General features: G+C 35.6%; 2 protein-coding genes across 2 annotated transcripts in view; one reads left to right on the top strand and one right to left on the bottom strand.

Moving 5' to 3' along the window:
• Positions 1–202: 202 nt before the first annotated feature.
• On the bottom strand, positions 203–4,681 carry LOC124186743 (protein BCCIP homolog). Its single transcript, XM_046578693.1, has 3 exons — positions 4,490–4,681; positions 1,620–1,880; positions 203–1,331 (listed from the first exon to the last, which is right to left on the bottom strand). The coding sequence occupies exons 1-3, from the start codon at positions 4,616–4,618 to the stop codon at positions 786–788; spliced, it is 936 nt and encodes a 311-aa protein (XP_046434649.1). The 5' UTR covers positions 4,619–4,681; the 3' UTR covers positions 203–785.
• Positions 4,682–6,068: 1,387 nt separating this feature from the next.
• Positions 6,069–15,827, top strand: part of LOC124186688 (protein Skeletor, isoforms B/C) — a 103,612-nt gene continuing 93,853 nt past the window's right edge. The window contains exon 1 of the mRNA XM_046578577.1: positions 6,069–6,126. The gene's annotated coding sequence lies outside the window, so the exon portion shown is untranslated. The remainder of the gene's footprint in view (positions 6,127–15,827) is intronic.

Below are 15,827 nucleotides of genomic sequence, written 5' to 3'. Positions count from 1 at the left end.
CGCGATGGCGAAAAAGTGTACCGTTCTAGGGTTAAAACCACAGGGAAATCAAGATTTATGCAAGCCATATTCATATTTATATTTGGAATTTTCGTTTTGATCTTATTGCCATCAGAGTAGATAAAATTTAATTTCAAGAAAGGAACAAATACATCAACAGGTTTTCAATATATTTAAAACAGCGGAAATGGGAGTTATTGGCTTCATAACAAAAATAATTTATTAAAAAAAAATTGTTTGTAGCAATATAAAACAAAAGTATGACTTCTTGTATACTTTAGCGAAATAGTTTTGAAGAAAAATTTTTTATTCTCACACGCCGACACGAAAACGGAACAAAATTGTTCAGATATTACTGGAAATAGTCACTTCGTCCCGAGTTTTAGAATCCCAATCTTACACTGTACAGTTTGACCATTTCGTTTGAGCGCAGGCTGCGTCGTATAAAGTGAAATCATATCTAATCAAAAAAAAATTCAGAAAAGTACATTAACGGCCGAAATGACGACCCAACGGCAAGATTAATAATATCAATATATATCGAGAATCCACATTTACTCAAAATTCTTGGTAATTTTAATGGTCCCCGCCTAAACCAAATAGACAAACTGTACTTCAATAGTATTTTGGATGGATTAAACGTTCCATTTCATCAGGTGGAACAGAACATCGTCCAGCTTAATTCCAAGCAAACGTTTTTTCCATGCCTCGAATACGAATTGCAGCCAGAAGGCTCGTTAAGGAGTACTTTTCGTCCATTAGAGTTAAAAACTTTCGGTCCAGTCTTAACTACTAGCTCCCGCAATGTGAAGTTTGATTTTGTCAATGATACTCTGGAGTTTTGAAGATTCAAAAAGTAAAACTTTTCGATATGGCTTCATTTCGTTATCACTTTCAGTCCAGGTCCCTTCTAATCCACTATCGGATTCATTTTCAACGGAAAATTCAAAGCTGCAGTCTGCTTCTTCGGCGAATATCTCCTCCTCACGATTACTCCAGAGTATGTCAACATGAGGTGCGTTATTCTTGTTCTTCGTTTGTGGATCCTTTTTAGGATTCTGTATTTCGTACACCTTACATATTAGTATGAAGTAGGAAAATTTAAATGGCATTTTCTTTTTTGCTGCCCTATCAATTTCCGAAACCAAATTTTCAAACAGCGGCACTGATATCTGTGCGGGAATATTGATGAATCTTTCATTGATCAACAGACCCAACGGTGCTGCGTCGTTTTCCAGTACATTTCTAATCAGGGCGTTGGTAGCGTCGGTTGCATGCTCTTCTGCAAGCTGCTTTAGTAAATCTCTCAATTGTTTCACGCATGGCTGGTTCTGAAAACAATTTCAAAATTAATCTATATCTCCCATACAGAATCTGCACAGATCATTTAGAAAATCATTTTTTGTTTTACAATTCTTGTGAGCTTTCACAAATTATAATTTTTTCAATTTCCTATGATTTGATTTTTTTTCTTCCTTCACGTGCGTAGCAAAGAAAACAATATGCTGTACACGTAATTCAGGGAATAGTTATTATGTCAATCTGATTTAAGTCTGTCGAGGCTGAAAAGTTAATTATATTTGAATGCGTGAAGAAATATAATCCAGTCATACATCTACCTGTCTGTCGGATATGTTGACGACTGTTGTGATGCCGAAAACGTTGTTTGGGTCCTCGTTGTCGTCCTCGTCTGAATCCTCCGTGTCATTGGATGATTGCTTAACGACTGATCCCACGTAATTTTGAGAAATAATTAAGTCTGTGAGCCCGCTGAGGTCGAGGTGGGCTTTGAGGAATAATTGCTGCAGCAGTATTTTAATGCCATTGAAGTCAGGATCTTGCGGATTACGTCCCTCAAAATCTACCTGGATTTCCATTCCCTAAAAGTGGAATATTTTTCGTGATTTTTGGTCAAATTTATAATGATATGATAACCATCGTACATTTAGACTCATTACGGCAAATATGTTACATCTAGTCATAAAAACATGTTTCCTTATTTAATAGCACGGAGCTGTACGTTCCTTGTACAGAGAGTTCAAATTCGAACTTTATCGAATACTGAAATTCTAATCGCAGATACATTGATTTCCAACACTGTTGATTGATAAACAATAACTGTAACCTATTCATTAATGGTTGACGAAGTAGGGGTGGAAATTAATACAAAATAACACGATTCTTCTGTTACTATACAATTCTTATAAAATGTACATAATGATGCAAGCTTCTCTGTTACATAGTGATGAATAAGAATTCTCGACCTTGTATATAATCTATTATAGAATCTTGGTGATCGGTCAATTAAGTAAACGTATTTTTAGTTAACGTTTCGACCCAGATATGGGCCCTCCTCAGAACGATTTATTTATTTAACTGTCAAGAACAACAAAAAATTTTTTTTAAATAATAATACTAGAAGTACAATTAGACATTAAATATTGTAGATGTAATACTCTTAGGGCTATTATATATTATTGGTTAGTAAGAACATTTTGATTAATTGAAAAAAGAATGGCTTTAAGTGTTATTTACCTTTTTTTATAAGTAAGTGGACTAAGATGTAGTCGAATTCACAATTTACAATTAGTGGAGACAATGTTCTTTGAGTGACGGTAGTCAATGTCAATCTTTTAGTTATTTTACATGTAGGAGTTAATAGTTGGAAGTCATTAATTAAAAAGATTGAAGAACTATGTTTCTTCACAGTCAGTATGTCATTGTGTTAAAAGGTTTTTAAAGAAAGTCTTTTTAGCAGTAAAATTAATTTGCAAGTGTCCAAGAAGTGGAGGTAGGCTCTTTATGACTATATTCCACATGTCTAACCAAAAATTATTGTTGGTTGAACCGATTGGGTCAACAGGTGAATAACGTCTGATGGGAGAAACAAATATGATCCAGAGTGAAGGTGAACCTAATATAAACAATTATACAGAAAAACAAACAATATTTTGTGAAAAAAATTATGTAGAAAAACTGTGTTATGGGGACAAAAATTTGTTTGTATCTAGTTAAGGTTAAACAATATTTGTTGTGTGGGCGGAGATTAGAGGTTTGTAAATATTACTTAAATGTTCAACATCTTGTCTAAGATTAACGGAATTGGTGCGACCTACAATGTTGCACATTTCTAGTAATAGTCTTTTATAATAATTGTGTTCTTCACAAAGGATGTTTGTATTGTCCTAGTTAAAAGTATGTTGTTTATTGATACTATGTTTTATTGTTAATGCAATGTTAAATAAGTTAATGCAAGACGTTTCCAAGTCTTCCATGACAAGGTCTGACAAGATTGGGGAGAGAGGAGATAAAGCTTTATTTAGTTATTTTCAAAAGAAGCCCAACGGTTGTTTACTGCGCGCAATGCAAGATCTATCGGAACATTGGTAAAAAGTGATATTACATCTAGGGATATTAAAGTATAGTTGTCTGGGATAATCAATGTTTTTATTGTGTCAACTAAGGAAAAGCTATCTTTAACACTAGAGGTGGGAGGTGTGATATTAGTGGTGAGCCATGAATTAATTGTCTTGGCTATTACATCTACAATATTTAATGTCTGATTGTACTTCTAGTATTATTATTTAAAAAAAATTTTTTGTTGTTCTTGACAGTTAAATAAATAAATCGTTCTGAGGAGGGCCCATATCCGGGTCGAAACGTTAACTAAAAATACGTTTACTTAATTGACCGATCACCAAGATTCTATAATAGTCTGTTACATAGTAATACATGATAGCTTTTGATCCAGGTGATCGCTGTTGATCGCTAATTTATTTAATATGCCTATCAGATAATCCCAAGAAATCTGGGTTTTACAGATATCATTGGTAGTTATATTAGGATTTAACTCTAGGTTTGGTTGGAAATAATCCACTACATACCGGAGTGCACAAAAAAGTATGAATGTGATAGAATTTTTTATCAGTCAGTTCATTTGTTTTCTGAAAAATTGTAATCGCTAAAGGGTGAAACTTGTCTCAAACCGTTCAACTTGCCAATTCTACTTTGAAAATGACATTTTCCAGTAAAATGAATTTCATAGAACCATTTTAATTATACAGTTATTACAAATACATAATTATTGAAGGGTTCATTTTCATTTTTTAAACTCACATTAAAGGTCTTAAAACGAGTGAAAATTCTGAGTTCACATTTATTACAAATAAAATTCAACCGTGAGCGCCTGGGTACCGGCAACCGTCAATACGTACATGTGTTGCAGAGAATAGGATGCGCGCAACTCGCAAGATATACAAAGTAGCAAACTGTAAACTGCAATATGATCATTTAATTGAATCAGTGTAAACGGTTGCTTGAGTAGATTCTAAATTTCGAACAGAGCAGATGACCAGTCGTCGCCTGTTTCGACTTTTCGTCATTTTTTGAAAATTCTTGACAAGTGATGTGGCAACCGACCACGTGCTTCGTGGAGGTTAGATCACTTCGTTTGCTCAATAACGATTAAAAAATGTGCAATCTCGCTAACCTGCTCAGCCTCCGATGCGTCTTCATTTTCGCAATCACTCTGATCATCCGACGAACTGTGTTCTTCCCCATTGTGGCCAATATTCTCGTTCCTCGGCTGGATCTCACGTTTTTTTGTTGGCGCAGCCATAGTGTAGTCCTTGCGTATCGCTGTACCGTGGCGACGGATGCGGCGCTTGCGCTTCACGTTTCTCGGCCCGCAATTCACCTGCGAATCGATGTGGTCGATATCAGTGTTACCAACCTATCAGACAAATACTTTTTTCCATGGCGCCAAAACAATTCTTTAGATTTCTTATTTAGATGGCATCACAATAATTTCTCAATGTTTCAATGGCGCCACAATAATTCTTCATATTTCTCATTTTCAACAGTGATGTTTGACGGGATTGAACCTGAATAAATATAGGAATATATAATATATTTAATTTTTTTGCATTATAACATGGACATTTTTCCTAGAAATATATCCCACAATCGGAATTTCAAGTATAAAGATATTAACAACCTTTACTTATATAATGTGTTCTTATTTTTAATACTTAAATATTGCAGAAGCTACCAATTGTCGCATGTTTTTTCAGGAACCTCACGATTGGTTGATTTGTAGTCTGTTGTTTCGATTTCACCGGCCATATTTAGAGATTTCGCCATCAATCTTGAGATTTCGTCAGATTCCGGCCTAAATGACAATATTTCTTAACAAGAAAGCAACTTTACTTTTTTTTTTTTGTTCTCTAATTTCTTTGATTTTAAAGAAATTTCTTTAGGACTGGCAATGCTGGTCGATGTCTCTGACCTGTAAATATGCCAAGTTTCAGTCGCGTCGCGGCAATTTTAAGCTCCTTTGGAACGTTATCCAAAATTCAAACAAAGTATTTGATTGTCCGTTAGAAACGAATACATGTAAGAATAACGCTGACCCCATTCAAATTGAGCGAACTTGCTGGATTAAGCACGGAGTTATTTTTTATTCGTAAATAAAATGGTGCGAATGGTATGGTATAAATTATAATACAAGAATCGTAACGATCAATGCAATGTGTTTTCGCTATAAAACAGGCATGCAGATGTGACTCGATGCATATATTTTTGTGGCTTGAACAGAGAGGTAATGAGGCATTATAACCAAACACCTTATATTATTGTTATTATTATCATGATTACTTTTTGGAATTCAAAGGCAGCCATGCGCGTGAAGCTTATATACATAAACGCAGGCGCGTGATTCAGCCTTGGTGTGTATTCGAGTGTATATTTATACCGAGGTATATGATTTGTGCTATCTGAAACCGTCCATACGAAGGCATTGTTACGTATTTTTTAAGAGAAATGGAACCAGGCTTTCCTTTGAACAAGACGACATAGTGATACGTATGCATGCTACGGGCGAAATTTTAGACTGTACCGACGGATATATTGTGACTCTGCATGCAGAAGCTCTATGCGCGTTTGGTGGTCGCTCGGGAAACTCAAGCGTGCGTTCCTATTGTTGCCGCTGGTGCTGGGTGGAATTCGATTAAAAGCACGCTACTCGCGCATGACTGAAGGAAATTCTATTTTCTAGAATTTCCCGGAGTCTGTAAGGCTGCTCCACAGCGTAGCACGCACGGGTCTAAGAGCAGTGTCGCATTATAGGTTATAAAATATGTATTTTTAAAAATTGATATATACATAATATATTTATATTGCCGATTTCGTCGATCTCTCTGCGTAATATGTTTATATAATATAATATATATTATATGTTTGTAATGTTAAATAATAAAATTGAAGCATCCGAGTGAGGACATACACATACCTATAATAATCTCGTATTGGGAAGTGATAATACCAAGTTTGACACTCGTGAAATTCTGAGAGTGTGCAGGCGGGGGGTGAGATGGCTGTCTGGTGTCTACATGTTCGATGGATGTTTAAATAAATTTCTGTGCTACACGATATCATGCTCATACATACATAGAGAGAAAGAGATTGGATGTTTTAAATTCTGGCTGTTGGGTGTTTAGCGATACATTATATCTTTAGAAATAGCTGTCTCACCTGCCTTGGACTGTTTTTTTTCAGTTATTTATTTATTGCTTCTACGTTTCCATTAGGCCTCTTCTCCTCTGTCTACCTTTCCAAACGTATTTTTTCAGTAATACGTCAATTTGTATTACATTTTTTATGATATCTGTATGATATGTATATTAACGAAGAATATATAAGTTATCATTATTTACAATGCTTAAAACCTTCCAATAAGTGTCTGTGTGAACCTATACATGGTTTTAGATCAATCAACCACTTCATAAACCGCTCTTAATTGCATCTCGTTCGTTAATCATATTAATGGAAATTACTCACTTGCCTGTCAAATCGAAGGAATTTCAGAAATATTCTCGACACCCGGATACCTTCCGAAATAAAAAATTTTCTTTGCAAATAAAAATTGTGCGAACCGATGAGCTTATAAACGGGAATTTGATTGTGTTGTGAAATTAAACTACGAATGAGCCTGTTAGAAACAGATTGAAGTTTCTTCATAAAACTGTCAAGGCATACGTTATATACATGTATATATAATATAACTAATGTGTGAAATCATTCATCTATACAGCTAACGCCGCAGTATTTTCCAGTATATCGAAACTAAAGAATGTAGTATACCTATGTTACCACGAGTCGCAGTTCACCGCGGGTGGTGGTCTTTATGGATTTTTCCACACCACAATTGAATGAAATTAACCCATTTGCCGACATCGTAGGGGCGTGCTAGACTGTGGCGTTCTAGCGGGTGAGCAACTGGTTGATTTATGACCGCTTTGCGTAGTGAGAGACGAGTAGTCTGCAGCGGGGGAACTAAATTAGATTCTGCTGAGTGTACAAATGACTTTATTCAAATTTCGAATGCAATTTAGGGTGAGAATGACAATTAGGCTGCATCTTGCCTGTGCCTTTCCTTTGCTGTAACTGGCCTATGGAATTAGATTTATACGCAGGGATCTTTACCTAAGTTCCTGTAATTTTATTCCTTTATTTTTCGAATCCTTGGAAAAAAAATTTATCCAAGGAAAATTTTACCGAGCAAAGTGACAGACTGGAGATGATGCAATGAATAAATCTTTTTCAAATGCTCAAAAAATTCACAAATAGATGGATATGCAAATGCGTAGAGTGAACTTTCAAACTCATCCCGATGGCCTGTAAATTTATTCTTTGCAAGCCCAGAAATCAGAAGTCGGAGACCTGTCTCTTGGCTCAGTAATTATTTATTAACAATCTATTACATCTATGTTTGCAAATTTATTTTTATACTCTCATCTTGACTACTTCTCGGTTTGTAGTTACGTGCTAATTACTATCAGAACTTTGTACGATGGTGTTTAGAAAAAAGCTACGCAAGTTTGTGCAGCTTTTATCATCCTGCATTATATTATACCAATACTGGATCTGCATCATTGACATGTCACGCTTTTTGATGCATGTCATATCATCGTTCTTTAAGTACCTAGTCATAGCGATTAATTGTCAGCAGTGCTGAATTTAAATGTTTCTGATCATTTTGACAGTAGTTTATGACCTGTCAACCTCTTTATTTATGATTCTAAGTATTTCAGTACTTGATTAACAGGATTTTAATAGTGCAGAACTAAATGTTTCATTCTATTGCAATAACTGACTTATTGCGACAAACAACCTGTCTTCTTTAACTGGAAAATTTTGAGAAGGCTGTATTTTCGCCACAATCACGAAAGAACTTTAAAAACATAATGGTTGTATTTTTCAAGTATCGTTACTAATAAAACAAACCCTCGACACAGAAATTGATCGGTCACGCGCTACATCATATCGTAACAGTGTCTAGCGCAGGATACGGATAGATTTATCAGATGTAGATAAATAAATACAGATTTCTAGTTCACAAAATGAAGATGCTTGTGTCAAGAAAAAGAAGCATCAATCTATACTAAAGAATAATAACATATGAGACAAACATTTTGTTTGTGTGAAAAGCCGCGTGAAAATTTTTACGTCCATTGAACAAAAACTGTACAAGTGATCAACATGATAATGGACACGCAAGGAATTAAGAATCTAGGTCAACGGTATTCGTCGCTTTGAGGTTCGCCAGTTAGAGGTAACGATAGAATGTGTTGTAGTCGTTACGTTAACGAACTCCGAGTTCGTTGCAGTGGAGTTGGAAAAATGTATTATAGTTCAAGTAGCCCTTAATGTGCCGTAGAATCTAAATCTAATGAATTAGCGGGGTTAGTAATCGACAAAGTTAGATTTCGTGGCCCACAAGGAGGAAAGCTACTTAGGGAGGACGGTCACCCTTTCACGCTTGATTTTTGAGCTAAAACATAATAATTTTGAATAAATCACTATACGACTGAAATATGCTAGTTTTTATCTTCGTTTTATACCTACAAATTTGATAAACAGTCCATAATTGTTTAACCGAACTCATTTTACTTGAAATGACATTTTTCAATAGTTGTCACACGATAACTTTGGATATATTAAAGTTCTCTTGAAATTCGTTAAAATTACGAGAGACGTACTGAACTGCTTGAATAATAGTACGTCTCCAATTCACAACTCACATCGTCTAAGTCATTGTCAGACATGAATCATTCTAGTTCCTGCAAAAACTGTATTATCAGAAAAGAATGCGTATCAACTTTCATAAAAATCGCACCAACAGTTGTGACATTATCGCGTGGAAAGATTCGTTACCAGTAAAATGAGTGTAGTTGAAAAAAATTGTATCATTTTTCTAATTTTAAATAAAAAATAAAGGTCTAACTATGCAGTATCTTTCAGCTGTATAATCGTTTATTATTTTCAAATCACCGCGTGTCAATAGCAACTATTCAAAGTTACCTCAAAAATCAAGCTCGAAAGGGTGACCACCCCCCTTAAAAAGAGGCTTGGCTCATTAATCGCGTGAAGGGAATGCCCGAGCGCATTACACAGTACAAGCTGGATGGTGTGATGGGAGGGTTGGCGTAAGGAGCTACAAGGAGGCTGAGAAAGTGAGAGGGAGGAAGAGAGAAAGAGAAAGAGAGTGGGAGAGAAGTTTATTGATTTGCTTTCTCACCGTGAGTTTTTTCTGTCCCCTTTCCATTTCGTGCTCCTGTCGCAGTTTTACTTGTTGTAGTTGGACGGGAGTCGGACGTAACAACCGCGTTTACAAATCTGCGTTCAGACGAGACAGATGAAACTTATGGCATCGGAACTTAGAACCGAGTATCACTTTGACTACAGTGGGATAAATGAGAATATGTAAATTTTCGAAAATATCTGATTCAGGGTTTTCGGTGGTGGACTTTGGAAATAACGTTAAACACTGCGAAACAATTATGCAAAGATTCCATATCATCGTTTGCGGAATTGATATTGTACGTAAGACAAAATTATTAGCGTTAATTATTATTAAAATTATATTAATGATCAGTTATCAATGAGGCGCACCGTTAGATTAAAAATAAAAATAGCGTGACGTACAACAATAATAAACGCTATTTTTATAATTTTCGTTTGAAGGATGAGTAACAAAATACCAACTTAGGAGCGGTTTCATTTGATTATTACAATTCAAACTTCGAATAAAGAGTTACGTATTAAATATTATTTAGCTCACTCCAATGCCCTTAAATACAGAAAATGAAGTATTTCTTCATTAACTTTGATTAAAATTGTGATAGAAGGTCAAATATTGATTGTGAATTAATCATTTCTCATCAATACAAGCAGTCAGCTCATCGAAAGTTCGGTTTCCTCACAGAAAGAGAATAATCCTTTGATGAATTGGGGGATTCTTGGATGTGGAGGTCGGTGAGACGAACAACTTTTAAGTTTAATTACCGGCCCGAGTGAGAGACCTCCTCAGAACGAATATTTCATTTGATTCACACTTGTCACGAACAATGAATTTTGTAACAAAGCAAGTGACAAACATTATGCAACAATATATACACCATTTAAAGTTAAGTACAAAAGAAATGTTTAAAGCCATGCCTTACAGTAACCTAGAAATTTTTTTTTAACTCTCAGCGATGTAGAGCAAATTTTAAATCTTCATTGACGAGTAAGTAAGAACATTGATGAAACGGTGAGGATGGACTAGTGATCCATGATCTAGTCACAGTTAGCAATTCTGCGCTTCCAGCTTCCCATCGCAATTAAATTTTTATCGTGGAAACGAACTTTTATAAACGTATAAATTTTTAATAATCCTTTGATTTACATGCAACGGTAATTATATGGACAGCTTGTGTTTTGACGTTGGGTTACACAAATTTTGGCATTTGAAAAGTCCAAATAACATCCGGTCACGATATTTGGACACCAATCGTTCGTCGAAATCGGTGAATTATTGCTCAATGAGTTAATCGTCTCTCGTTCGGGCTGAACGCGGCTAGAATAAAGCTGTGCAGGCCGCATTTCGGTCTGGTAACAATAATATGCAGGATATCATATACTTGTGTAAAACATCACCGACTCATGGCTCGTTATTTTTAATGAGTTGGAAATGAAAATGTTGTGCGAAAAGAGTGACTGTTATACCCTTTGATTTCGATGTATTAACTCCGTGTTTAAAACCCACGTTTTTGTGCAGGAGTGTCACGTTTCCGCGCTTCGACTTACCACCCTTAGCTGCAGTGGCGTACTTGGGGTGGGGCAAAGTAGGGCACGTGCTCTGGGCGCCAAACAAAGAGTGTGGGGCGCACGATTCGCAAATTGTTAAACTTAAAAGTCGACATAAACCAACAACATAATTCATATTAGAATAATACCGTGATTCCTGCACGTGTACGGAAGAAGAGAAATTCTTGAACCAACAAAACTTATTTTGTTGGAGTCAATTCACTCCAATCTAGTACCCCTTATTTGTTCCAAATACGATGACTTCGATTGAACAATTTTGATTTAGTTGAGAATCCCTTGATTCAACAAAAGCCTTTCTTGTCGCAATCGAATGAAATATTCATTCGAGTGAACCTCTCGATGTGTTTCCGAAATTGAGTCAACCAAATATCATTTCCTTCGACCTTCGAGGTTTATATATTGTTCCTCCAAATCGCATGTTCATTGACAAGAAATGAAGTGGTTCACATAAAATAAGAAAGAATCTAGCTAACAAAATATTTACATTAATTGAATGACACACTTTGTTGATCTAACCGGAGTTTGTTTGGCGTAACTGGTTGAATCAGATGCACAAATTTGTTAACGAGGTAAAAGAAACACCACATGCTTTGAAACAAGTAGTAGTGATCGTAAGCATCGTACTCGTACTCGTACTGTAAACGGCCGCTAGGCGGTGAACTTTCTCGCTACGGAAGTAGCTTCAGAGATAGTTATAAAAACGGGTAGTCGGCTAGGAGTTCTGATTCAGACAACGTAAGATAGATCTGTCACCATAACCTATTACAAAGTACAAACGAAGAAAGCATAATACCAAGTTCCGAATTATCGAAATTAATATTGACACACAAACAAAAACTGTTGACATATGTTCAATTTAAATATCGGATAAATCCCACAAAATTCTGAGTCAACAGTATTATAAGAATATTTCAGTTGAAAAATACGATTTGTGCGGTTGAATAACTCTAATGTTCAGTCAACACAGAAGATTTTTGTAGCAACAAATTTCCTGGCCTGTTTCAACCATTGAACTCTTGACTCAACAACACATAAATACGAAGCGCAATTTATTTTAGTACAACAATTTCATATTTTGAAGACAGAACCATCGAATCACGTTTAATCGAATTTTTCGTCATCTCGATCACACATTTTCTTGATACAAAATTCACATTATCATAAGAAACTCACGGCGCATGTTATTTTGAATAAATCGATAGTCAGCTAGATCATTCAAAGGCTTGATTCAATTCTACATCAAGTTACCACAAGTACTTCGTCCGACAAAAGTATTTTGCTGAACGAGTGTTCGCCGCATTTAACTATAGCGTTTACTCGAATCAATCGAATATCACTTGGCTCAAATAATTCTTTTACTTCGTTTAGTGGTCTTCCGCGAACGAGCGAGAGGGGATTAGTGGTGTAACAACGGCCAACCGTAGACTTTCGAAAATGTTATAAATCTATTCGCATAGCAGAAGGCAAGAAAGGTGCAATTTGAAGTTTGAGACTATTAAAAAAGAACTTTCACTGACTACTAATCTTTGCCCTTAAACAGAAAATAAAAATGTTTTGTAAGATTTACGACCATTTTATTTAGTGTATCTGTTTATTTTGTAATTAGATCATTTATGAATAGGCGCAACTTCGATGATTGCCCTAGGCGCCATTTTCGATTGGTACGCCCCTGCTTAGCTGCATACCGACGCCCAACTATTATACTCAGAAACACATTGGTAAAATCTCTGTACTTCTGCATTTCGAAGGATCGTGGGATACACATTCATTTTATTCACAATCTACTAAAATTTAAACATTTGCATGTCTCGTACATTAAGTTCAGAATCAACAGTGGATTCATGTACCTGTAGCGTTGACATTGTTTTGGATCAAAACTACGTAATACGTTTTTGAAATATCTTTCAGATGTTTTTAGTAAATGAACTAATATTTTGGTTTTTAAATTTTTTTTCAACAATCACCTGGTCGTATTAGGTAGATATTTATTCAGAGTATAATGTGAAAGACCATTTCTTCTAAATAATTTTAAAACAGTCAAGTTTATTAATTTGTATTTGTAATCTCTTGTAGAGAATTAACAACTTAAAAATCTTCGAAAATCCGATTTAAAAGATATCCTTCCGTGAGGATTCGTTTTTTGCTACGTACAAGTTTATCGGCTGAAAGCGAAAAAAACGTTGCTTCTTAACGAAACATCTTAATATTTACAAATACGTATTGCAGATCCCTCCAGAAACTGCTTTGCACACTAGCAATAAGGATTTTCAAATGAATACCCCTCGCATTTGTCCGGTCCACTGCCGTTCAAGGTCGGTAAGAAATCAATAATGGCTAGTTACATGAGGTTTTCAACTATCCAACTCCACTGACGAATAATTTCCCGCCCCTGCATTCCGATCGTAGTTTCAATTCGTTTTTGAAAAAGCGAACACTTCGCATAAGCGAAAAAGTGATAACTCCACGTTCTGCATTATCGATGCTCGCAGCTATGGTGGTAAGACAGCGCAATTGGAAACTTATTCTAATCCTGAAGTGACCCACAGTTGAGGCATATTTGATTTATACGATACCGGTAAAAATGAAATCAACTAATCGGATACCGCCGAAGATGGCGTATTTGAATACAATAGCTGATTAGTCCACTAGTTCGTCAATTTATATTTACCAGTGTTTGTCGTTATCCAAAAACCGTACAGCGAAACTTTAAAATCTCGATAATTACATTCCCTGTAGCGAGTTCTATGTGTTATCTAATTTTTGTTTTGGGGTTGGAGTGATCTTAACGAGATTCGTTGACATACGGCTGGTACAGCTTTGACTTTTGGCTTATTATCAGTTATTACCACATCTCAGGCGAATAGTCACTGTTTTTCCGATTTCCTAGCAACTGTAAGTTAAATTTTTTATCTGTCGACATTGCGTTTGACTTTTTATCAAACTGTGTAACCGAAATTTCATCCAGTGTGCTGCGTGGGAATACACGTAGATTAGGGTGTTCCGAATAAAAAAATATTCAAATTTCGAACGAGCTGCAGCTGAAATAGTCCGTTTAGGTAGAAAAAATAATTCTGTCGAAAGATGAGCATTTTCGGTTGAGCGGAAGATCGGGCGCATTTGATTTTTCACTTTTTTATATTTTTATGAATTTATGAAGAATAGTGAACAAAAAAGTTTTTTTTATTTCTGAAACAATCATAATATCAACTTGCGTCGTGAAAAAGGCTCATAATTGTAATATTTAGTCTCCAGTTGATGTTTGACAAGTGTATCTGACAACTTTTTCGTATTCATTCAATCTCATAAAAAAGTTGTACAATAAATATGGACCTTTAATTTAAGGAAATAAAACTCCCGTTCGATATATCGCTATGTTATGGATCGTGATCTTTGGGTTAAATATAAATTTAAAAAGAGCTATAATTGAACTGCTACATCTTGATTCTTCATGACTTTGAAAAAATGTAAAATAAAAAAAATTAAAAAGCTAATAAGCCCAATTTTCCACTCAAACTAAAATGCTCACCTTTTGACAAAATTTTTCTTCTATCTAAACTAGCTACGTGTAGCCCGTTGAAAAATCTATTTTTATTCCAAACATTCTAACGTAAATACACCTATGATGCTCCTGCAGAATTACTACCTATTGTACAACATGATTTAGCAGCTTTCATCACATAGGTATGCGACATAAATCGTACGTCACGAACAGCTCGGGAGACACGATGTTCCAACTGAATTACGTTATTTGTCATGTGTTCTACTGTTCAGTAGTTGATTTGGTATACGTTCTCTTTATAATTTGGGTAGAGGTAAAGCTTTACAAACGAACGTAAAGAGAAAACGCATAAATGCGATTAATCCGGAGGTTGAAGATTTCCCCCGGGTATAGAGCGAGGAGAAAAATTCGCGGAGAATAACGCACGCTCTGCGCTTTGATCGAAATGAATTTACTGTTTACCTATGCCCTTGGCCCAGCAATGACCGGAGGGGTTCCTTTTCCCCTGTTCAGAATACACCCGATCCATGCTAACTCTTACTTTGTTTGATGGTTGTTTTCCTTTTCGCAAACAGTTTACGATAATCATCGGGTCTCCGTCGCACCATGACGCCACTGTGGCACGAGACATAACTTCGGATCAACCCTGCATGCTGGTACACACTTATAGAACGTGTCCAGACTAGGAGTGTGCAAATATCGGTCAAATCAAATCTAAGCAAATAGTAAAAATCCGATATGAAAATTGAATTCGATATTCGAATGTTCTAATCATTTGAAAGTTACAGTTCTTGAAAATCACGGAATGCTATATTTTACGCCAAGTACATCAATATCACGAGTATGTTTAGAATGTACGGGATGTATAGTTGAGTCGAGAAAAGTTTTGAAACAAGAAAGTGATGAAATAAAAGTTTGAAAAATTACACTGAAGCTAATCTAGTTGCGTCTAACTAAAAAATTCTTCTTGGTGCAGGGAAAAATTTGGAAATAGTAAATTTGAACTGTGAATACCAACAATTACATCATAGAAATAACTATCAGTTTTATGTGGAAACTATTTGGCGGCCGATAATGCGTCTAGGTTCGTAACTGCCATGTGGTCAATTGATGACTCATCTTGGGATGCGTTCCGATATTAGCTCCCAATGATGTCAACAATCTTTTATCTCTTTTGCGC

Source organism: Neodiprion fabricii, chromosome 1 (genome assembly GCF_021155785.1).
Source record: "Neodiprion fabricii isolate iyNeoFabr1 chromosome 1, iyNeoFabr1.1, whole genome shotgun sequence".
NCBI classification, from domain to species: domain Eukaryota; kingdom Metazoa; phylum Arthropoda; class Insecta; order Hymenoptera; family Diprionidae; genus Neodiprion; species Neodiprion fabricii.
The sequence above is the reverse complement of the archived record's forward strand: the minus strand, read 5'-3'. Positions and strand labels throughout refer to the sequence as shown.

Excerpts from the sequence above, each read along its gene's own strand:
- LOC124186743 (XM_046578693.1), bottom strand. The coding sequence starts at position 4,618 with ATGGCTGCGCCAACAAAAAAACGTGAGATCCAGCCGAGGAACGAGAAT. Across the intron at positions 1,881-4,489 it reads ACGCATCGGAGGCTGAGCAG|GGAATGGAAATCCAGGTAGA; the intron begins GTTAGCGAGATT and ends TTCCACTTTTAG. Across the intron at positions 1,332-1,619 it reads TCAACATATCCGACAGACAG|AACCAGCCATGCGTGAAACA; the intron begins GTAGATGTATGA and ends AATTGTTTTCAG.